This window comes from Sminthopsis crassicaudata, chromosome 1, assembly GCF_048593235.1.
Source record: "Sminthopsis crassicaudata isolate SCR6 chromosome 1, ASM4859323v1, whole genome shotgun sequence".
In the NCBI taxonomy this organism is placed as follows: domain Eukaryota; kingdom Metazoa; phylum Chordata; class Mammalia; order Dasyuromorphia; family Dasyuridae; genus Sminthopsis; species Sminthopsis crassicaudata.
In genome coordinates, this window is record NC_133617.1 from 627,348,310 (window position 1) to 627,373,265 (window position 24,956).

Sequence of the window (24,956 nt, forward strand, 5' to 3'; positions counted from 1 at the left end):
GCGGCTTCGCCGCTCCCTCCCCTTCCCCTCCGCGAGCTGGACTAGTGAGCCCCAGGATTCCCAGGAGATGGATGACCGAGACTCTTGACCAAAACTTTGGCTCTTCCTCCCAGACTCCCAAAATCATGAGTGTGAGAAGTGGAGCCCTAACAGCCGAGAGCTTCCCCGCGGAGGCAGCGCCTCAACTCGCCCCTCACTCCATGGGCCCTTTAAATGCTCGGGTTCCACCCCTCCCGGTCGGGCCCGAGCTGCCAGGAAGTCTATAAAAGCCGGCCGGGAGGAGGCGGGCGGGGGAAGCTCCGCGACTCTCTAGGCATGAAACGTCGGCCGCGCAGACCGCACCTCCTGCCCAGTGGCTCCGACACCCCCTCGTAAGTGTTCTCTGGCTCCTGCTTCACACGGCCCTCTGCCCCCCTACTTTTCTTAAGGAGCCTGGGCGGGGTGGGAGGATAGACGTCTCTGTGACCCGAGGCCGGAATCCTGGCAGTGCCCGGGAGGCCGGAGAAAGTGTAGCAAGCAGCAGCCGGGAAGGGGCCCCCAGGTGAGTTGCCCCCGCCCCTTCTCCCCTTCCCCAGTGGCTAATGCCGTAGCCCTCCCTGTAATGGATTCGGTGCTATCTCCAGGGCGGTGCTCTCCTGTTCTGGATAGGGCCCCTGGAGGAGTGGGTGTGTGCTGAGGGTGAGGGCCTTGGGGGTGCACAGAGAAATCCCGACCTGCCGGGTCTGTAAAAATGACCTCCTAAGGGAAGGGCCCATCGTCCGGCCTTTATAGTAGAAGAGCTTCCCCCGCGTCTAAGGCGCCAGTTTAATGCTGCTCCCTTTCTCTGTCCTTGGGAGACACTTTTGCACTTGGCTCCCCGGCACTCTGTACCGGCCAGACTGAGAAGGAATGCACTGTCTGCCCATCAAGCTCCTGTTCTCCCCTCTCCTAGGAGGGGGTCCCGCTTTGGGGTCAGCCTCAGGGCTGATTTTAGCAGTCACCCCAGCTAACTTCTTCCTCTTAAACTTGACCCCAAATGGAGCTGACTAGGGAGATTGTCACTTCATGCTTTTGTATGTCTGTGTAACTGTATTCTCTGAGTTCAGGGTGATATTAGGAAATCCTCTAGAATACTCCTCTGCTCTAATTTTACAGTTTCCTTTATCAATCTTTGGCCCACAATCTGGGCCCAAGTCCTCCAAGCCAAGAGTTGTCCCTGGACCCACCCTTTTAATCAAGGTCTCTAATGGTGACTCATTCTGGCTTTCTCATTGGGTTAGCCCAGAGGAAAAGCAGGAAGTAAAACCGATGGAAATCGAAAGGGCTTTTAGAAATCATATAACTGCATCCTGGGAGGGCCCTTAGAGATTATAACTCTCCTTTTGCATATAAGGAAATATCTAAGAAAGAGGAAAAAATATATTATATTCTGACTCGTACTCTTCACCACAATCTCCTCAACAAGTTTCTCAAGGGTTTCTCAAATCTTAGTCGTCTGATCTATAGCCAATAAGAGGTGTAGTGGGTAGAACTGGGAACTTACTGAGTTCAAATATGGCCTCAGACCCTTAATAGTTGTGTGAGCCTGGGCACATCACATTACTAATCTCAGGCTCAATTAATTGTATTTTCCTCAGAGGGTGATTCTTCGTTATATATTAAGTATAAAAAGCTATTGCTAGCTGTAATAATTTGTTTTTAAATGGAACTGCCTGCTCCCAGAAATAAAAGCATATTGAGATAAATGCTATCAGGTGCCCCCAAAGTGTCTATTGTGAATGTAAAGATGAGGTAGATGGGATGTAATATCTTTCAAAGGCAAGTTATAAACAAGATATTATTAAAAGAAGTTCATGGATCTTTCAACAAAAGTTTAAAAAAGCACCTGTTGTGTCCTGGGCACTGGGACAGAGCATGAGAGAGCTACTCCAGCATAAAAGATGAAGTGGATTGGGAGTCAAGAAACACAAAATACCTATTCTGTGCAAGTACTGTGTGCTCTAGATACTAATGGGGGAAAAGTTCTTGATCTTGAGGGATTCCCAGGGGCAGGGAAAACAACTACAGAGTAAATTGGAGGTAGCATTGAGGAGGACTGGAAAAGTCCCTTGTGAAACTTTTAGGGAATCCAGGAGACAGATATGAAGAAGGATTGCATACTAGACCAATGGGAATAGCCAGTGAAAAAGCTTAAGTTCAAGAGGTGAGTGTCTTATTCAAGGAAGAGGAAAGAGGTCAGTGTCTACTGAATTTTAAAATTAGAAGTGAGTAAAGAAGATTGAAAAGGAAACAGTTTGTGAAGATCCTTAGAAGCCAAACAGAGGAGCCCTGGAAGAAATAGAATTAGAATTGGAATAGAACCATTAGAATTGGGGGAAGGAGGTCACACTTGTACTTTAGAAAAATCATTTTGATGATTGAGTACAGGATTTACTGAGGTGGGAGAAAACAAGAAGTAGTGTTATACTTGATAGTAAAAAGTAAATTAGTAAAAGGAGAGGGGAGAGAAAGATTGAGTTTTAAAAGTCTATGGGACGGACAATTCTAGATGTTCTGTAAAAAGATGGAGATGAGGGTAACATTTGTTAGCTATGTTACCCTAGGCTGTGTTGGTGATGGGCCCTTTTCCTTAAAGGGAATATCTCTTCCTCAGCAAGATGGGGGGTAAATGGTTCCCAGCAGTATAGGGGTGAATCTTAACTTAAAAGAATTTGAAATTGATAGGGAAGCTTGACCTTTGGAACAGTCTTCTGCAAAAGCTAAGGTACTGTCCCCTGGGGGGAGGAGAGGAGGTCTGAATCCTTTCCTGATTCTGGCTGATTTCAATTAAAACACTGTGATGGGGGAAACCTGAAATAACTGAGAAAACAAAGGTTTGAGCTTCCAAGTATATCAGTTTATTAAGCAAAGCATGTCAGTTGCATGCCAGATCAGAACCAGACTTCCCCAGCTTGACCCTGGACCCTAAATAGAAGGGAGATATATTAAAAGAAAACAACAGGATATAAACTAGGATTCAAGATTAGGTAATCTGATTTCTAATTGGAAGAAAGATAAAGGGTTTTTAAACTAGGCAGGGGAGAATGAATGGGTACAATTTCCTAAAATCAGGGAAAGAGGTTTCCCCTCTGCCCTAAGTGTCTATATTCAGTCAAAGAAAAAAGAAACAATAACTCTTGGACCAGTACTGAATCAGTTTTCAATTTGCTTTAGTCATATAACTATGAGAAAACTCCTTGCATTAGTCTTCAGGTCTGACTGGGTCAGTATAACTTGGTCCTTAGTTAAGGGTCTCTAAGCAGCAGATAGAGATAGTCCAGTTTCCCAGCAATGAAGGGCTAGGTTTCAGTAATGCAATAAGTAAATAATAACGCAATAACGTTTTTTCACAAGAAAAATTGGACTAAACCCATAAATGAATAGAAAGGGAAATGAGCCAGATCCAGACTTGTCATAAAATAGTGTGTGGTTCATTCCATTTCCATATTCTGTGTGTCAGTTTCTTCACTTGTCAGATGTGAGGGTTGAATTCCATAGCCTCAGAAGTCCTTTCCAAATAATAAATCTCTGAGCCTGTGAATCTTAGCATCATAGTTTGCTGTTACATATGCCAAACGAAAGCAATATTTCAATATGAATGCACTGATGAAGTACCAAGTGCCATGTGAAACTCAAGGAGGACAATTGAGGTAAATGGGGTAAAACTTACACAATTTTCATTGTCTTTGAAATGGGCATTAATGGAGGAATAGGGATTCAACAGACTAAGAGGGACAGAGAAAGCATTCTGGGCATAGGAAACAGTGTAAGCAAAGTATTGGTAGTGAATGAGTAATGAATATTTGGGCTGCTGCCAGATAATGAAAAGCCTTGAATAACAGAAGAATTCAGGCTTTACCAGTATGAAACCATTGAAGACTTTTGAACAGAGAAAGTGACCTATGGTTATAGAGGTGGAGGAGAAAAAAACCTTAGAAGTCATCTAGTTTAACCCCTTTGTTTTTTGTTTTGACTTATTTTATATATATATATATATATATATATATATAGCTTTATAAATCATTTTGGGAGAAAAAAATCAGCAAAAGGGAAAACCATGAAAAAGATTTTAAAAAACAAAAAAGAAGTGAGCATAACATGTATTGATTTACATTCAGTCTCCCTAGTTTTTTTTCTAGATGCAGATGGCATTTTCTGTCCAAAGTCTATTGGGATTGCTTTGGATCACTGAACCCTGAGAAGAATCAAATCTGTCATAGTTGATCGAACAGTCTTGCTATTATTGTGTACAATGTATTCCTAATTCTGCTTGTTTCAATCAGCATCAATTCGTATAAATCTTTCCAAGCTTTTCTAAAATCAGCTTGTTCATTATTTTTTATAGAACAATAATATTCCATTATCTTCATATACCAAAACTTGTTCAGTCATTCCTCAATTGATGGACATTTACTCATTTTCCAGTTCTTTCCTATCACACATTTTTACACATGTCCCTCCTTTATGATTTCCTTACAAATTCCTTTTTTGTACAGATGAGTAAACTGAATCCTAGGGAAGTTAAGTCACATAGTGAATGAAGATTCAAGCCAACATGTTGAATCTCAAATCTAGCCATCTTTCTTACTACTCTAACCTTCCTTCATGAACCATCAGTTGTGCCTAAGATTATTTTGGTATTAGGGATTCAGCACTCAGAAGAGAGAGACAAATTTAGTTTAGGAGTTCTTTTTTTTTTTTTTTCCCCCTATGAAGTAAGTCCTGCCCCCCCCCCCCCACCAGGTAGGGAATTCCAGAGATCAACCCCTCTCTTTTCCCCCTTGCCTCTTAGAAAAACTTCTGTCCCACTTTTGGAATGCAGCCAAGGCAATACTTGGAGAAAGTTTATGTCTCTAAATGTAGAGAGAAAGAGCATATGAATAAAATGAGCATACAGCAAAAAAAATTTTTAAAAAGTCCTAAAAAAAGAACAAAATAAAAATCCCTAATTAAACATCTAAATGAAATCCTGAAAATCAAAGAAGAAATTTAAAAAATTGAAAGTGAGCAAATAAATAAAATGCAACTACTTTTGTGGGGGGAAATGGTTAATTTGATTTTTTTAATTGTATTTTGTTTTTTGCTGAACACCACTTAATACTTGAGGTTAAGTGACTTGCCCAGGATCACACAGCCAGGAACTATTAAGTGTCTGAGGTCAAATGTGAATTCAGGTTCTCTTGACTTAAGGGCTGGTGCTATATACTACACCAACCAGCCTGCCCCTAATTTTATTTTAAAATTTTAAAAAGAAACCAAATTACTAATATCAAATGAAAAGGGTGAATGTACCACCAATGAAAATTAAATTAAAGCAACTATTAGGAGTAATTTTATCTAATTATATGCCAGTAAAATTGACAATTTCAGTGAAATGGATGTCTATTTACAAAAATATAACTGGGTTAAGAAAAAATAAAATCTTAAATAACCTTTTTTTTTTTTTTTGAGGCAGTTGGGGTTAAGTGACTTGCCCAGGGTCACACAGCTAGGAAGTGTTAAATGTCTGAGGTCTGTTTGAAACCAGGTCATCCTGACTGAAAGCTGTTGCTCTATTCACTGTGCCACAATAACCCTATCTTTAAAAAAAAGTAATTGAACCAAACCATTCCTAAGAAAAAATCCCCAAAACCAGATGAATTCACAGATGGGAAAAAAAAATAGATAAAGAAGGTACCCTACCATTCCTTTTATGACACAGATAAGGTTCTAATACCTAAACCAGGAAGAGGAAAAAGATTTATAGACCAATTTCCATAAATTTTAAATTAAAACACTAGCAAAGAGATTATTGTAATGTATCACAAAATCATACACTGACCACACAGAATTTATATTAAGATTATAGGACTAGTTCACTATTAGGAAAATAGTAGAAAGCATAAAAATCAATGGAGACTTTTAAAAAATAAGTAGTGTCCAAAATCAAGAGCAAGTATTGTCTGTAATAGGTATAAACATTGTTTCCCCAATAACATCGGGGTAAAGCAAGGATGCCCGTTATCACCATTATTATTCAATGTTATACCAGAGATGCCAGGAAAAAAAATTAAAGGAATAAAAATAGGCAGTGAAGAAATAAAATCATAATTCTTTGCAGATGTTATGATGATATACTTAGAGAACCCTAGGGAATCAACTAAAAAAACAGTTGAAACAATTAGCAAACTTTAGCAAAGTTGCAGGATATTGTTGCAGGTAAACTCAACTGAGATAAATTGAGGTATATACTACAAGCAAAATCACTTTATTAACAGTGATACATATAAGTGGATTAGATTGGCTACTTCAGTAAAATCACTAACTCCAATGAAAAGGAGGTTACTCTCTTTATTGACATTCAGGAAATAAGGGGTCTTGATAGTCAGGACACATTACAATTGGCTATGCTAAGAAAAGTGGGCTGATATTTCAGGTGAAACTTAGTTTCCTGTTGGAAGTCAATTTTTCATTTTTATGACATTGATTTGCCATGCTCAGCACCTTTCAACTTATTTTTGGAAAAGAGCATTCATAATATTTTGTTCTGAGTTTTCAGAATAGGATATAAATCTTTAATCATTTTAATTTCTTCAACCTGAATGCCATTCTCGGTACCTACTTTTACAATGGAGTCACCAAATATCAAAGTTTCTTTTAGCTTAGTTTGAAGTTCACGTCTGCAGTGGATGTCAATGTATTAATTATCCCACTCTCTAAATGGTCTTTTTTTGCTTATGGTCATTAAGATAATCTACAAGATAATATGACCAAGTATCCCAGGAAATTTTGATTTTTACTTATTTTGGGGCACCTAATGAATGAAACAATCTCTGATTCTTTTGTCTTTTGGAGAAGAATATATTTGCTATCCTTCCCATTAGCTCAGAGGTTCTCAAACTACAGCCCGCAGGCCAGATGCGGCCTGCTGAGGATGTTTATGTGGCCCGAGTTATGGCAAATGGGCTGAGGGTCGGAGACAGTGTGAGTTTTTGTTTTTACTATAGTCCGGCCCTCCCACAGCCTGAGGGACAGTGAACTGGCCCCCTATTTAAAAAGTTTGAGGATCACTGCATTAGCTTAACACTTTTGTTTCAGTTTGTGAGACAATCACTATATGATATGAATCAGCTTATCCAAAAGTATTTCAAATCATTGCCATTGGACACACAATCCCACATTTAGAATATCTACTCGAGTTCTTTTTAAGTTTAAAAGTTGTATTTCTTAGCAGCTTCTGCCCCCTTTTTTTATCACTCTACTGTAAGTGTATTTATGTGAGGGAGCCACACAAGAATGTTTTATTTTCTCTTTTGAGGTTGACTTGCCAGAGAATCTTGTCACTTAGTGGGCAACCAGCTGGTGATGAGCCTTCCTATATGTAGTAGCTACTTTGGTACGCAGTCTGTCACCAAAACTGTATGTGAAGCTTTTCTAGTATAGCAAAGTCTTCCAGAACTCAAGATTTATTGGCAGAACCTTCCAAGAACCAAGATCAGCTCCATGAAATAAGACAGTAGAGAAGGATTTTGCATAGTTTTTTTATTATTTTAAAAACTTGAAATTGGACTAGCTAAGAGTAGGCTTGAGAGAGTTTATGTAGGGTTTTAAGGCTAATTAGGAGTCTCATTGGTCATCTAATCCATACCTGAACAGAAATTTCCTAGACAACATCCCCAACCAATAGTCATCAGTTGGAAGAATTGCACTGAAAGAGAGTCACCTGCCTCCTGCAACAATCCATTCCTTTTTTGAGCAATTCTTAATTGCTAAGGAGTTTTTACTTAAACTAAAATATGCTTTCCTGAACTTAGCTGTGGTTCCTCATTCCTCCCTTTGGAGCCAAGCAAAATAAGTCAAATCTTTGCCTCTTCCACATGTACTTTGAATTCTTACAAACATACTGACATATTACAAACAAACATGTCAAGAAGTGGCAGGAGATGGGGTGGTCTTAAATAGAATGAAGAGTACTCATTTTCTGCTTTTTATTTTGGTTTTGGGTTTGTCAAGGTTAAATGACTTGCCCAGGTTCACACAGGTAGTAATTGCCTAAGGCTATCTTTGAACTCAGGTCCTCTATCTACTATGTCATGTAGCTGCCTTTTTTGTTTTTGTTTTGCTGGTCTGTGTTGAAAAAGGAAGAAACCAAAGTTTTTACCAAGAGCCTAAAATCCTTTTTTCTTATAAGCTTTGGTTCTCTCCCTCCCTTCATTTTTCTTTGTTCTCTGTGGCTCCTTCCCTATCATTTATTTGTTGTTTTTTTAAGCATCTATTTCCAATATATTTATATTTTCATAAATCATATAAACATACAGCAATAGTAGTAATCATATATTATTTTTAATATATTTTTGTTTTTCCAAATACATGTAAAGATAGTTTTCTTTGGAAAATATTGTGCTCCAAATTTTTCTCCCTCCCCCAGCCTCCCATAGACAGCTGCTAATGCAATATATGTTAAGCATATGCAATTCTTCTAAACATATTTCCATATTCGTCATGCTGCACAAGAAAATTGGGTCAAAAGGTGAAATAAAATCAACAATAAAAAATTAAAATGCTATGTTGTAATCCACATTCAGTCCCCACAATATCTCCCTGGATGCAGAAGGCTCTCTCCATCTCAAGTCTATTGGAATTGCCCTGAATCATCTCATTGTTGAAAAGAGCCACATTGATCTTCACATAATTTTGTTGCTGTGTACAATGTTCTCTTGGCATCAGTTCACACAAGTCTTTCCAGGCTTTTCTGAAACCAGCCTGGTTGTAATATTCCATTACACTCATATGCCATAACTAATGCAGCCATTCCCCAACTGATGGGACTCAATTTTTAGTTCCATGCCTTTACAAAAAAAAAGGCTGCTTATAACTATTGTTGCATAAGTAGGTCCTTTTCACTTTTTGGGATGCAGACAGTATCCAGAAGAAACACTGCTGGATCAAAGAATATGTACAGTTTGTCATTCATTTTTATTCTTTCTCCCCACACCAGAGATCCTGTATTAACCACTCCTGATTCCAGCCATCTTGACTCTGAAGTCACCATGGCAAATAAGGGAGATTCTATCATCCGAATCCCCCCATACCATTTCATCCACGTGCTTGATCAGAACAGCAACGTGTCTCGGGTGGAGGTTGGACCCAAGACCTACATCCGGCAGGACAATGAAAGGTTGGTATTGAGTCCTGAGAAGGAAAGAGGTAGAGAAGAAGGAAAGTCTGGGATAGGAAGGGATAGACCTTGTTGATGGGGCTCTCCAGATCACTCATTCTGTCTTCATGTCCAGGCAAGAGTAAATCCTCATTCGGGCCAGAATGTGGCAGGCAGACAGCTTTTGGTCGATTGGAGGCCTGTATTCCTTGCTGGAACACTCTTTATCTGGATAACTGAGCTTACCTCTCAGGGCTGTGTCTGGCTGGGTGGGAAGGCTTAGAGGAAGATCTTGGCAATCCCTCATATTTCCCTCTGTTCCCCAGGGTGCTGTTTGCCCCGGCACGGATGGTGACAGTCCCACCACGACATTACTGCATTGTAGCTAACCCTGTAGCCCGAGATAAAACGGGCTCTGTGCTGTTTGATGTGGCTACTGGGCAAGTGCGCCTTCGTCATGCGGACCTGGAGATCCGGCTGGCCCAGGACCCCTTCCCACTGTACCCAGGAGAGGAGCTGGAACAGGTACCCAGAATGAGTCCTTCCTTTGCAAGGAAGTGATGCATGAGGGGCAGGGCACTGGCTAGCACTAAAATTAAGCTGTGTAAAATTGAATTTTCAAGGAATTCCCTTCTGCCCTCTAACCTCCTCTCCACTTTTGAGCATCAGTATTCTCTTGTCATTCCTTTAACACATTCATGCTTTCTCACTGCCATATTTTTGCTTTCAGTTCTCAATAGCCCTCTTTGCCTGTTAGTAATTGATCACCAATAACTAAATTATTTCACATGCTGTTGTGAAACTGAATTCTCACAGAGTTTTCCTGGGGACAATGGCAACATTCAATTAGTCCTTTTAAACATTTCACTTTACCCATTTATCGACACAGATCACATGATACTAATAGAATTATTTAAAACAATAAAGTGGGATAAAATCAGGAAGGGAAGAAATCTCTGGGTGGGATTTCCCCATTGTCATGACCTAAACTATGTATATAAGTCATTTACTTCTAGACTTTATCATCTTTATTTTTTAAAACATTTTTACTTAAGGTTTTGAGTCCATATCCAATCCTTTTTCTCTCCTTCCTTTCCTTTCTCCCTGAAATTGTAATCAGATATGTTATAAATGTGAAGCAATTACATAAAACATTTCCATATTAGTCATTTTGTACTCAAATACTCGAAAGGAAAAAAAAAATTAAAGTGGAAAACAGCATAGTTCAGTTAGTATTCAGGCAGTATCATTTTTTTTCTGGAGGTGGAAAACATGCTTCATCATGTATTGTTGAGAATAGCTAAGTTATTCACAGTTCATTAAACAATATTGCTGTTACTCTACAAATGTTCTCCTGCTTCTATTCACTTTACTATGTATCAGTTCATTTAAGGCTTTCTGAAATAATCTTGCCTGTCATTTCTTATGGCACTATACTATTCCATTACAACCATATACCTCAGGTTATTTAGCCATCCCCCAATTTCATTTCCAATTCTTAGCCACCGCAAAAAGAGCTGCTCTCAATATTTTTGTACAAATTGGTCCTTTTCCATTCTTTGGATGTCTTTAGGATATAGCCTAGCACTGGTATTGGCTGGATTGCAGAGGTTTTTGTTGTTGTTGTTGTTTTGGGGTTTTTTGGCTGAGGCAGTTGAGGTTAAGTGACTTGCCTTAGTATCACACACTTAGGAAGTGTTAAGTGTCTAAGGTCAGATATGAACTCAGGTCCTCCTGACTTCAGGGCTGGTGCTATATCCACTTCGACACCTGGCTGCCCTGGATTGAAGAGTTTTATAGCCCTTTGGGTACAGCTCCAAATTTCTTTCCAAAATGATTAAATCAGCTCACAACTGCATCAATAGACATTAATGTCTCAGTTTTTCCACATTCCTTCAACATCCAACATTTTCCTTTTTTGTCACATTAGCTACTCTGATAGGTATGAGGTAATACCTCAGAATTGTTTAAATTTGCATTTCTTTGATAAATGATGACTTAGAGCATTTTTTCATGGCACTATAGATAGCTTTGACTTTCTTGTCTAAAAACTGCCTCTTCATATCCTTTGACCATTTATCAATTGGGGAATGACTTATATAGAGAACTGAGTCAAATTTATAAGTATATTTGAGAAATGAAGATTTATCAGAGATACCAGTTGCAAATTTTTCCTTCACTTTTCTGCTTTCCTTATAATTTTGGTTAAACTGATTTTGTTTGTGCAAAAACTTTTTAATTCTATATAATTAAAATTTCTATTTTATATTTTGTAATACTCTCTATATCTTCTTTAGTCCTAAATTCTTTCCTTATCCATAAATCTAATAGACTATTCCATGCTCTCTTACTTTGCTTAATTCATCATTTTAAAATGAAGGCATTGGACCAGAATGGCATTAATGTCCCTTCCCATTGTTAGGCATCTGTGAGTCTATGACTATGCTGCACAGAATAGTGGCAGAATAAATGTATTTAGAGCAGACCATATTGCCTACCCCATTCTTTTATCCTGGATCCCCTTTCCCTAATGTGTGATTTATTATTAATTTTTATGTATTATTACAATCTTTCCCTCCCCCTAATTTCCATAATTACTTTTTTCCTCAGGTAGAAACATCTCACCTCATATTACTATTTCTGAAGGATTTTCCTAAAACAATAACTTGTTTGGGTTAACTGGCTCCTAACCCTCTCCAGTGACTTCTGCATAGTACTTCTATCTCTGGGAGACATACTGATGTGGTAGAACCTAAAGTAATGTACATAAAGTAGGAGAAGCTTGAATTGGAAATTACTTCACCCTTAAAGATTGAGTCAGCAGGGAGATGAGGTCTCCAAAGCCATCAATTTTAATCTAATCAGAAGCATTTATTAAATACTTGCTGTATGCCCCGCTGGGCACTAAGTATCTGGAATATAAAGACCAAGATGAAATATGACTTGCCTTCAAGAAATGGGAGGCTGAGTGTTTGATACTAATGCAGTGGGATGATTATGGAAGCTGGGGAGAGGAGGAGGCAGCATTTAGACTGTGTTGTTGGGGAGGGGAGTTTAGGGTGGAGGAAGCAAGGTTGAGCTCCTTGCCAACAACAGTTGTGGGTTCACAGGAGCCCTCAGTGGAGATAGCAGAGACCTTTAAAGCCGTATCTATTGCAGCCTCTGGTTATATTCCAATGGGAACACAACATATATGTACCTATAGGGATAAACAAATCAAATACAAATTAACTGTGTGGAGGTAGGGAAGCTTTAGTAGCTCAGGGGCCTCATACAGAAACTGCCTGAGTTTACAAGGAAATAAGTTTCAAGAGGAAGAGCATTTGAGGGGGAAGTGAAACAATCAGTACAGGCGTATGTGATGACAGAGCATCATGGGCAGTGCAACAGTAAATTCCCCTCTAAGATATTCAGCTAGAAGTTTTTCCAATAATGAGGCAATTCCTTATTTTGTTTTTTTCCCCTTTATTTTTTCTCAACTTTATTAGAATTTTTTTTAATTATAGGATTTCCAAAATACTTAATATATTTTTAGAAAACTGAAGCTTAAGACTGAATTAAGACTTTTTGGAAATCTTAATATCAAAACCTACCTCCTATAACTTTCACACTTTTATTCCCAGTTCTTCCCTTTGTGGCTAAATAAACTAAAGCCAATTCCTTTTCTACATGTCAGTTCTTAAAGTGCTCAAAAGCAGCAATCATGTCTCCTCTGAGTATTTTTTTTTGGTCTAATTTTATTTTTTATACTGATTGAACAGAAAATTAGTTTTCATGTATGTTTCAAGGACATTCTCATCTTCTCTCTCTGGCCTTCTTTCTAATTCCAGTCCAGTCTCCCTTCCGATTTCCCCTGCCATCATCTGTACTGGAAAAAAAATTGGAGTAAAAATCCTTTATAATGCATATGTATAGCTAAAAGCAATTTCCATCCTGACCATGTCCAAATATGTATGTTTCAATCTTCACCAGATGATATATCCAGCCCCAATCTCTCATATTGAGCTACAGTTGCTATTTCTAACTGTTTCTCAGACATTCTTCTCCAGGGTCCACTCCTCCGTCATGTCCACAGCAGCCTTCCCACCCTAGAAGTTCATGCTGTATCATGGCTCCTCTGATGGGCTGGTTCCTCCAGGTACCTCCGATTTAAGAAAGGCACCCAGACTAGCCATTGGGCTCCATTCCTAGCTATCCAGACTTTCTGCTATCTTTACTTTCCCTTTCCCCATTCCCCTTCTTTTTTAGTTTCTTTATATGTGTTGTCTTCTCTTGATATAGAAGTTCCCTGAGGGCAGGGAATATATTTCCTTTTGCTTATAGTTGTATGTGGGTAGTTAGGTGGTCAGAGGAGACTAGCACATGTCTGTGTGAGAGCTGCTAAGCCCTTTCAAGGCTGCTTTCCATCCATTTCCCACCTGTGGCCACAAGAGGCTGCGGTTTGTACAGCAGTCGGTGTCAGCAGATGGGCTAAATCAGGCTGTGGGTACCTGAGGGGCCTTAAATCCCTTAGCGGTTTAGGGGTGTCTAACCCAGACATGGGAAGACTTCCATAGTGGAATGGTCAAATAAGAACAGTTTTTCCCAAGGGCCATGAAGGCCCTTAAATCCAATTATGTTCAAGTCAAAAATGTCACCATTTTACCCTTTTTACCTGCCTCAAAATTCTTTGGTAATGAATCAGCAGGTGGGGATGCACTGGAAGTAGTCACGACCTATTCACAAGAGGCCCAGGGCCTAGGGTTCTCTTCTCACTGTGTTAAAGGAGCAGGGGAATTTGGAACCCCTGGTGTCTGAGCAGCCACTCTGCTGTGCTTCTGGTGAGGAAGGGGCTAGAAAAGGTGCCCTTAAAAATGGCCTGGTCCACCTAACCTAACCCCTAGTCTGCCTAATGTGGGTCGTGACTATTGTGGAAAATAATGACTTAGACCCTCTTTTACTTAAACCCCTAGCTTATTTTCAATGAGTGTTATTCAGTTTGGTGTGATTCCATAGTAATTATTTAGTGATATGCCTTTCCACTAATATATATTCAGTCATTATAATCAACTAGTGTTAAAAGATATTTACATTATTTTATTTGGAGATGATTAGATAAGGTAGGATAGATTCTTTCTTGTAATGGGCTTTAAGATTCTAAGTTCAATGTTTGTTACAAAGTTCACTTCCTTGATTCTAATAGGACCTCCACCTTTCTGCTGAGCAGGTAATCTACTCTGGCATGGTGGAGATGAGTCAATGATATGAAAAATTCCCCATTATTTCTGATGGTCCCTCAATCATTTTGCTGGAGAAACAGGCCTGTGGGTATTCTGGCCAACAGCTAACATTGTCTTCAAGTTACCAGAGTTGCCTACAGCTAGCTCTCTGTTGGCTAGCAGGGGGCCAGTGAATGAGCATCAGCTTGACCAACTTTGGAATCTTCTAGTCACCGATTGTACCCATGAACTGAAGGTTCTTCTGAATGGGCAAGCTATAGATCTACTAACCAATGAGACTCTGAATTTTACTTTGCCTCAGCTGTATCTTTTGTGTATCAAGCACTGTAAAATTAAGCCCCTTCAAGAAAGGAGCATCTCAAATGGCTCTGCCTAAGTATCTTTTATTGTAGATTGAGTGTTTTTGACCCTCACACTATCCGACACTGTGATCAAAACAAAAAATGGTGCCATTTTGGTCCTCTTCAAGCATGAAAAATAATAAGCAGCCCCTTGTATCTCTAGCACAATGCCTGGCACATAATAAGTACTTAATGAATGCTTATTGACTTGACTTGGCTATATAACATGTCTGACTCATGTTGAGTTTGTAAAATACTTTAAAAACCTCATTCCTTTCCACTAGAGTTTTTGTCTACTCATATATCCCAGTTTTGTACATGTAAAATTTTTTGTTTATTTGTTAACCAAAGTGTTGCACTTTAAATTTAATAGAGTAGGAAAAAAAATTAATAAATTTGGTCCACTCTTCTAACTGTTCTAATATTCACAGATTTGTGCTCATTCATGTTATATACATTCATTCTTCCTCATGGGATAAGCATGTTTCCCAAACATTAAGAACAACAGTACCCTAGAGAGAGCATTTTGCTAGAGTTCATTCCAGGTTGTATTACTATATCTTATTTTGTAATTCCTATCTTTTTTTACCTATGTCTAAATCTCCCTATCTCCCACATCTGTCTGTCTGGTCCTCAACGCCATTGTGCTGGATTATATTTTCCAAACTATTAACTGTCAAAAAAGAAAAGAAACAGCCCAGAACTATTTGTCTTTAGAGAACTCATACTGGCACATAGAAATTAGTGACTTTCTTTCTAAGGATCCACAAACCACCCCTTTAAAAATTTTGTCAACAATAAACTTGCTAGAACCAGGAGAATGTCATACACGGTAACAGCAATATTGTGCAATGATCAGCTTTTATAGACTAAGCTCTTTCTTGTAGTACAGTGATCTAAGCCAATTCCAAAAGAGTCATGATGGAAAATGCTATCCACATTCAAAGAAAAAAACTTATGGAGTCTGAGTGCAGATTAAAGGACACTATTGTCATTTTTAAATTTTTTCTTTCTCGGCTTTTTTCTAATTCTTTCACAACATGACTAATGTGGAAATATGTTTGATATGAGGATACAGGTGTAATTTATATTAGACTGCTTGCCATCTTGAGGAGGTTGAGTGGGATAGATGGAGGTAGAACAACAATGGAACTCAAAATCTTATAAAAGTAAATGTTGAAAACTTTTACATGTAAGTAGAAAAAATAAAACACTGTTAAGTGGAAAAACAAAACAAAACAAAAATAAACTACCTAGCTTACAATTTGAGAATTTGCCTTCCATTATTTTTTCACAGTAGAACATTTGAATGTCTTCAATAACATTTCCTCCTATTCCTCGTGACTCTGCTTCGCTACTATTGGTAGTTTGTAATTCAACTATACAAGTCCTTTTAGGATTTTGGGACAGAGTTTACCCTGGCACAGTGGCTTGACCATAATTGAGAATAGCTATAACCTATTTATCATTTCATCTGTTTACTTTTCTTTCAATGCCCTGTTAACCATTTTTGTTCAACCTTTCCCAGTCTAAAGGTCATTCTTCTTGGTAGAGAAAAAAGACAGAAGCAAAATAAATTGAGTAGTTCTTCCTTTTTTCAGTTTTTAGCACTGTCCCATCACCTTGAAGGGTGGTCCCTTGCTATTTCTTCCTGTTATTTCCATCTTATTTTAAAAAACTATTTTGTGGTCATTATTGTCCTAGATCTTTTGCAGCTTTAGTCTTGGCATTCTTACAGATCAGGATGCATTTTTGAATTTTGTCTCGGTTATTTTGCTCATTTGCTTTTCCAAATTCGGTGTTTGTCAGTGATGTGTATGTAACCATTTGGTCTCGTGAACACATTTTTCTTATTCATGGGAATCATTTATTTTCACCAGCAGAATTTATTCTTGAGGAGTTCCTGCCTCCTCCTTTCCTCTTCCCTCAATCTTTTGTTCAACAACTCTTCCTTAAGAATTTCATATCTGGGATTCTACCTATCCTTTTTCTGAAATGCTTTGAAATATGGTCTTGTAAAATTAAAGGGTAAGATAAAGATGTGTCAGTATTCCTGTGTTATCCTAGTGATAGATAGTTCTAAATGCTAAAATGGCACCATCCCTTCTTCCCTAGATCCAAATAATTTCACCATCTAGCTTTTAATCTAGACCAAGAGTCTTAATTAACTCCTTTCTACAGAGGAAGAAGCTGAGATTTGGAGGGATTAAGCAACATTTACCCAAGGTTAACACAAAGCTAGTAATTGTCTCAGTCAGAACTGAGACACTTATCTTAAGCTTCCAGGTCCAGTGCTCTGTCTCCTACTTCACACGATTGTGTGATATCTGGGCATTTACTACTTATGCCTACAAAAGAACTTGGCACTCTCTGATTCACAAAATACAGCCCTTCAAAATTCTCTACTGATACTTTCAGGAAAATCAAATCTAGAGGAAATGGACAGAAGAGTTGCTGCTCAGGGTATTTTTCATTGTTCTCTTTACATGACAAAACTTGATAACCCACTTCCAAAACTGGGAGCACACTTTGAATTTCAGGCCCTCCCATCCAGATCTTTGAGAGTCCTAATTCAGAGGGCCTCAGGGATTGATCATGGATTTCTCTTCTATTCTCCTAGGATATAACTCCACTTCAAGTGGTTCTACCCAATACAGCACTGCATCTTAAGGCTTTACTTGACTTTGAAGATGAGAATGGGGACAGAAGAATAGCAGGAGATGAGTGGCTCTTTGAAGGGCCTGGTAAGTCATTTGTCTCCCTAATGTTCATTGGCTATATAGGATCTGACCTCATTCGGCAGGTTTCATCCTGGGTGGAATAGAAAGGATCCCCATTCATTTGCCTCTCTTGCTTTCCCCTGTTTTCTCCTTTATTTTGTCAATTGTGAAAAGAAGCCCCAAAATCTAAAATAGTTTTAGAAAGAAATTTTTATTAGGTCATTTGGTAAAAGAAAAAGAGCTGGAAGATGTGTGATTCCCTGTCCTCCAGGCTCTAGAAGGTTTGCTTTTCATGGGATCCAGGCTCTGAGAGGAACCCATACTTCCCTGTAGCCATCTCTGGCATTCCTGGAAAGTTACTGAGGGTAGGGCGACGTTCTCTCTAGTCTGATAAAGTTTAAACAATGTGATAATCAGTTTTCTGAACATTATAATAAAGCATGTTCTACACTTTTCATTTCATCTTCTCAGGCACATACATCCCCCAGAAGGAGGTAGAAGTGGTGGAGACAATCCAGGCCACAGTGATTCGACATAACCAAGCTCTTCGCCTGCGGGCCCGGAAAGAATGTCTGGATCGGGATGGCAAAATGAGAGTGACAGGTAAGGGGATAGGGGAGCCCGGTCTAGGGCAGGGAGACAGGAATGATCTGAAGGGCAGGAACAAGAAGGATGGAGATATTTACAAAGGGAAAGGTTGAGGGGAAGAAAGGAGGTTGGAAGAAACCATGGACGTGGAGAGAGCCTCAGAAACTTGGCAGAGACCTTAGATGGGAAAACAAGTCAGTTTAAGAAAAAGACAAAGTATCTGAAGGAGATATATAAATACTGACACCTGAATTCTCCATTTCAAAGAGATTTATTTTTCCAAAGATCAACCTTTTAAAAAGCACAACATTGCTGAGGTCAGAAAGCAAGAGAAATGAATGGTAACAAGCAGAATTTGTCAGCTAGAAGTTTGATATCTGTCTTTTATAGGGAAGGGTATTCATCACCAGAATCTGGTAAGATGGTCTTTTCAGGGCTTTGCCAGATTTTTTAGCCTTTCACATAACTCTTTCCTTCCTTGGTTAGGAGAAGAATGGCTGGTACGCTCCATGGGGGCCTACCTCCCAGGGGTGTTTGAGGAAGTTCTGGATGTGGTCAATGCTGTGGTCCTCACAGACAAGGTACATGAGCTCCAAGGAATTGGGAGGGATCCCACAAAGACTGAAGGAAACTGAGTGGGGAGACTCTCACAGGATGGGGTGGATAAGGAACATAATAAGTAGTGATCTTTCTAAGCTCACTTTTCTAGAATTTAGCCCAATGGCTGTGAACACTAGGGTCTCTAATTTAAATATATATATATAAAATTTGGCATATTTTAGTAACCGTGGTTTCTTTTGTGATCCTATATATTTTATTTTATGTATTTAAAAACTCAGTTCTGAGAAGGGGTTCATGGGTTTTACCAGCCTCCTAAAAAGTCCAGGGCACAAGAATAAATTAACCTCATTCTAACCTGACTAGCAGGTTTTGGGAAGTCACCCTGAAATTAGGATAAATGGAAGACCTTTTTCTATCAATACAGCTTTCCTAAGTCCCTTAGATGTGGAAGGGATGAGGGGTAAAGGATCATGGGGAACAGATGAGGAGCTGATGGTCAGGACTGCTGTGAGAATTAACTGAGACTGTCGCAGAGTACAGCAAATCTTAACCACATAAAGGGCAGCTCCGTGTGGTGGCCCGAGTGGGGGATCACATTCTCTTGATTAGGTTGGAGGCCAGACGCCCTTCTAGCTTCTATCTCCCTTCTGCATAGATAGCCCTGCACCTGCGGGCCCTGCAGAACTTCCGGGATGTGAGAGGCCTGCTGCGCCACACGGGTGAGGAGTGGCTGGTCACCCAAGCGGACACCGAAGCCCACGTGCCAGATGTGTATGAGGAAGTGCTGGGGATTGTGAACATCACTACCTTGGGTCCACGGAACTACTGTGTGATCCTGGACCCGGTGGGGCCGGATGGCAAGAACCAGCTGGGACACAAGCGCGTGGTGAAGGTGATGAGGCTGGCAGGGGTGGGCGTGAGGGGGAAATACTTCAGGAAGAGTTGGTGCATTACTCTGCCTTCTCCTGACAGGGGGAGAAATCTTTCTTCCTTCATCCTGGGGAGAGCTTGGAGGAAGGCATCCAGGAGGTGTTTGTGCTCTCCGAAGACGAAGGGCTGCTTTTGAGGGCCCTCCAGCCCCTGGAGGAAGGGGATGATGGGGAGAATGGTAAGAAAAGGCGGGCCGGAGACCGCTGGCTGATAAGGGGACCCCTGGAATATGTCCCCCCAGCCAAAGTAGAAGTGCTAGAGCAGCGACAGGCCATCCCTCTGGATGAGAATGAGGGCATCTATGTGCGTGATATCAAGACTGGCAAGGTAGGTCTCGCTTCCAAACCCAGAGCTGGAATTTCATAATAATCATCACTAGAACTGATGTAGCCCTTGAAGTTTCATGAAGCTCTTTCCATATGCTATTTCACTTGGTCCTGCTAATAATCCTGGAGGAACCTGCTATTAGCATCTTCATTTTGCAGATAAGGAAATTGAGGCAGAGGTTAAATGACTTGGGTCACAGAACTAATAAATGTCTGAGGCTGGATTTGAACAAAAATCCCCCTAATTCCAAGTCCAGCATGCTCCCCATCAAGCTGCTTTGATTGATCTGAAACTGCCTCAGGTGCCTGTCATAACTCTAGAACCCCATACCTACCTCCAAGCTCCTAAAGTGAGTTGGCTCTTAAAGAAATTCCAAGAGAATTTATTTCCCTTTTCTGACACCTTCCCCCACTTCTCCATCAAACCCCTCACTTTTTTAAATGAAGAAACAGAAGCCCAGAATGGAAAGGTAGCCTCCCCTCAATCAGTCAATCAATAACTCAGACAATTAGTGACAAAACTTCAGTCCAATCTTGTAAACATTTATTAAGCACCTACTGAGTACCAGACACTCTGCTAAGCCCTGGGGATACAAAGAGAGTCCTGGCCCTCAGAAACCTCACAATCAAATGGAAATGACAGCATTCAAACTATATATAAGCAAGCTGTGCATGTGTTAAATAGGAAATAATCAATAAAGGGAAGTTTTCTGGGAGTAAGAAGGATTGGGAATTAGGCAACATAGGGCTTCTGGGAGATGGGATTTTAGCTGAAACTTGAAGGAAACCAGGAGGCAGAAATGAGGCAGAAGAACATTCCAGCTAGGAGGGGGACAGTCAGAGCCTGGTGCTCAGAGTAGAGTAAATCAAAAGGCCCAAGTAGTAGCCCCCTCACCAAATAATTCTGCCAGACCTTACCCTAATTTATTTTTCTGATTTTTAATATTAACCAGAATAAGGTATGTGAATATAAACAATCTGGTCCCAGGCTGATAGTCAAAACTTTGATCTGGGTTTCCCATTTCTTTGTCTTATGACTCTCTCTATGCCTAAAACACCATGTCCATCTCCCTTGAGATGCCAGAGGGGAAAATGTTGTCTTCTATCTGCCTGTTTTTGTCCTGGTGTATTATAAACTTGCATATTCCCTTTTTCCTTGGAAATAAACTCTGAGAGACTTTCTCCTATGGTCAACTGCATAGGGCTGGTAGGAAAAAGTACCATCTACAAGTCTAAAAGAAAGCTAATCCCAGTGACTAAGAGGAAAAGAGTCATAAAGGAAATACTGGTGTAGCCTAAGGCCTAAAGGGAGGGTTTAGAGTCTTCTATTGGTAATCATTGATCAGGAAAGGTTTAGAAAGTAAGTTTTTGAAAAATCTGGATGCTGAAGGCAAAAGTCTTCTAGAGCTTGGCTTAAATAAAGAGCTGGAGTCCCATTGAAGCTGGATCAGATCAGCCAGGCTTAAGATGAAGTTTGTATTTTTCCCAGATATGCCCATGAACAACTATAACAGAATCCATAATATAAATTGATGATATATAGTATGAAAAGCACAGCAACATAATAACATAATATAAATAATCCATAACACCATGGTAGTCCCTGCTTTGGGGAAACTGAGGCTGACAGATTGTTTGAGATGTGAAGTTTTGAACTCTACTAGAGCTAAAGATGATCAGGTGTTGATACTGAGTTCCGAACTGACGTGGTAAACCTCCAAGAATCGGGGCCGTGGATTGCTTGAAGATGGGCAAACTGCCCTTGTTGGAAAGGGGGAAAATATTGAAGTTTCCATTTAACTATGAGTTCAGGCCCTGAATACTTCAGTCTGGATGAGATGAGGAGAGTGTTTCAAAAAAAAAATGCGTAATACTTTTAGCACATTATTCTTTTGGAATTTCATTAAGAGCCAGCTCACTACCAGCTGTGTAAAATTAAAATGGCCAGTGTATAAGCTTTATGAGAATAGACACTAGCTTATTTAACTCACTGCCTCTTCAGGGCCTAGCTCAATGTTCTACACTGTAGATCCTTATTGAACTCAATCCATTAAATATTTATTAAGAGAAATAAATGCACAGTGCTATGTGAAGACTAGGGATGGACAGGGGGAAGATTATGAAGTAAGGAAATTAGAGAAGGCTTACTGGAAAGCAAAGCATTTGAACTGAGCTTTAAAAGATGACCAGGATCTCTGCTATCAAGGGGACATTTCAGATCTCAGGACCCTAGGTTTTAGAACTGAAGGGGACCTCAGCATCTACTTTTTACCTTATCCTTCCTTAGTTTCGTTAATCTAGGAAGAAATTAAGGCCCAAAGGAGGGAATCAATCTTTCCAATGACTGTTAATGAAATAGTAGCAGAACCCAGGCGTTTTAATGCAATTCAATACATGTTTATTACGTGCCTACTAGCCCTTACCTCTGTGCTGGAACTGAGGACTCCTGTTCTTGAGTCTAGGGAGCAGTGGGCTAAAGCGTTGGATTCTTTTATTGCCTCATCCCTGCCTTCTTTGGAGAATGTCTTCTTTACTCTGGTCTGTTCTCTAGGTCCGGGCTGTTGTTGGTAAAACCTATATGTTGACCCACGATGAAGAGTTGTGGGAAAAGGAGCTGCCTCCTGGGGTGGAAGAACTGCTGAGCATGGGGCAAGACCCACTGGCAGACAGGGGTGCATTGGGGGAGTCAAGGAAAAGTGGTTCCCTCCCTCCCAGGGATAAGACTCGAATTGTGAGCTACCGAGTTCCCCACAATGCAGCTGTACAGGTGTATGACTACAGGGAAAAGAAAGCCCGGTGAGGGGAAACGTGGGAAGAAAACTCTCCTGTCCGGGGGGATATCACGCCTGGGATCGGGGGCTGTGAATTCTCTGTTTGGCTGACCCTCCGGATCTTCCACAGGGTTGTGTTTGGGCCAGAGCTGGTGTGCCTTGGCCCTGAAGAACAGTTCACTGTGTTGTCCCTCTCAGCTGGCCGGCCCAAGCGGCCCCATGCCCGCCGGACACTCTGCCTGCTACTGGGGCCTGATTTCTTTACTGATGTCATCACCATTGAAACAGCAGACCATGCTCGCCTACAGCTCCAGCTAGCTTACAACTGGTACCTAGGGATTCCCCCCAGGCCCTGCCAGGATCTTCTGCTGTGTCAGTGCGGGGAGAGGGGGAGATTAGTCCAACCCAAGTTGTCCAAAGGGAGGCCCTGGGGACCTTGTCAAGAGTCAGATGGGTCTGAACATAGGACATGGAGAGCCTGTGCTAAATTCTGAGGATGCAGAGACAGAAATTTGTCCTTCACAGTATTTGTGAAAAGCATTTAGTACAATGGGGGCAGCTGGGTGGTGCAGCCCAGACCCCAGAGCCCGGAATTCTCATCTTCCTGATCAGATCTGGCTTCCTAACTCACCAGACCCCGGGCAAGTCACCCAACTTTGGTTCTTCATTTATAAAATGAACTAGAGAAGGAAATGGCCAATCACTTCCATATCTCTGCCAAGAAAACCCCAAATTGGATCAGGAAAAGCTGGACTATTAAAATGATTGAATAAAAACTTAGTACAGCCTGACACAAAATAGGTGCTGTAATCCAGGCCAGAGGTAATGAGGTTCTGAATCATAGTACTAATTCCTAGGCCCCAGTAGGGGAGTAGATGGTGCATCTTTCTCCCTTTCTCTTCCCACAGGCACTTTGAAGTGAGAGACCAGAACAACCCCCAGGAGGCTGCTCGGCTCTTCTCTGTCCCAGACTTTGTGGGCGATGCCTGCAAAGCCATTGCCTCCCGGGTGCGTGGGGCTGTGGCCTCAGTCACCTTTGATGACTTCCACAAGAATTCAGCTCGCATCATCCGAACGTCAGTCTTCGGTTTTGAGGAAATAGAGGGGAAAGGAGCTGGAGAGGACCCCGTGCTTCAGCCCCGGGACCGTGCTTTCTTTCCCCAGAATGGGCTGGTGATCAGTAGCGTGGATGTCCAGTCTGTAGAACCCGTGGACCAGCGGACCCGCGATGCCCTGCAGCGAAGTGTCCAGCTGGCCATTGAAATCACCACGAATTCCCAAGAAGCTGCCGCCAAGTGAGCTGAGCAGATGGCTTTTCCGACACCCCCTCCCTCTCCCAGTTCTCCCCTCTGAAGTCCATGGCATCCACCCTTTGTATGTTGAGATCCCTGTGTACTTAATGCTGCGGGCTTCCTTGAGTGAACCAGTTAGTATAATAGAGTCAGAAAAACCTCAGTTCAAATCCAGCCTCAAACACTTACTAGCTGTATGACCTGGACAAATCACTTCACCTCTATCTACCTCAGTTTCCTCATCTGTAAATCATGATAACCCCTACCTCCCAGAGTTGTTGTAAATATCAAATAAGGCAGTATTTATTTAAAAAAAATAGCACATAGTAAGTGTTTTATAAAGAACTTAGTCCATAGTAGGTGCTTAATAATAAATACCAATTTTCTTCCTCCCCCACAATGCACTTGTCCCTTGTCCTGCATGGTTCCCATTCTTCCTCTACAACCATCTCACGAGAATCTTTTCCTATCTCCTATTCTATCAGACATGAGGCTCAGAGACTGGAGCAGGAGGCTCAGGGGAGACTTAAGAGACAGAAGATCTTAGACCAAGTGGAAGCTGAAAAAGCTCAGAAGTTGCTGCTGCTTCTGGAAGCTGAGAGGTAAGAAGAGAAGATGGCTCCATAGTCCACAAAGCGCAGGGCCTAGAGTCCAGAAGGCTCATTTTTGTGAGTTCAAACCCCAGCCTCAGACATTTATTAGTTATTTGTTAGTTATGACCCTGGACAAGTCACTTAACCTCCTTTACCCAGTTTCCTCATCTGTAAAATGAGCTGGAGTAGAAAATGGCAAAGTACTGCTGTATCTTTGCCAAGAAAATCCTAAATTAGGGTCACAAAGATACAACTGAATAATGACAAGGAGAAAAAAGGATGCATAGAGGCCTCCCTTGCCCCTCTGGCTGTCACCTATTACTCTTACCTTTCAATGTCACCAACAATTTAGAAACCTTAATTTAAAAACAATAAAGTGAACATACAAAAGATATGGCAAAAATCTTGTCAAATTCCCCCTAAACCTTTTAACAAAAGTACCAGCAAATAAGATTTCTGTG

At 40.7% G+C, this 24,956-nt stretch overlaps 1 protein-coding gene across 2 annotated transcripts in view; it reads left to right on the forward strand.

Annotated features, from left to right (window-relative positions):
* Positions 1 to 213: 213 nt before the first annotated feature.
* MVP (major vault protein) overlaps positions 214 to 24,956 on the forward strand; it is a 31,912-nt gene continuing 7,169 nt past the window's right edge. Inside the window, exons 1-12 of one of the 2 annotated variants that reach the window (XM_074282737.1) lie at positions 214 to 371; positions 8,996 to 9,175; positions 9,481 to 9,679; positions 17,335 to 17,458; positions 17,906 to 18,037; positions 18,509 to 18,603; positions 19,239 to 19,475; positions 19,556 to 19,840; positions 22,391 to 22,635; positions 22,741 to 22,938; positions 23,519 to 23,905; positions 24,388 to 24,504. In XM_074282737.1, the coding sequence (XP_074138838.1) occupies positions 214 to 371; positions 8,996 to 9,175; positions 9,481 to 9,679; positions 17,335 to 17,458; positions 17,906 to 18,037; positions 18,509 to 18,603; positions 19,239 to 19,475; positions 19,556 to 19,840; positions 22,391 to 22,635; positions 22,741 to 22,938; positions 23,519 to 23,905; positions 24,388 to 24,504 (2,357 nt within the window). Of the gene's footprint in view, positions 372 to 409; positions 542 to 8,995; positions 9,176 to 9,480; positions 9,680 to 17,334; positions 17,459 to 17,905; positions 18,038 to 18,508; positions 18,604 to 19,238; positions 19,476 to 19,555; positions 19,841 to 22,390; positions 22,636 to 22,740; positions 22,939 to 23,518; positions 23,906 to 24,387; positions 24,505 to 24,956 lie in introns of those variants that run through there. The other variant, XM_074282738.1, reaches the window with a different exon arrangement.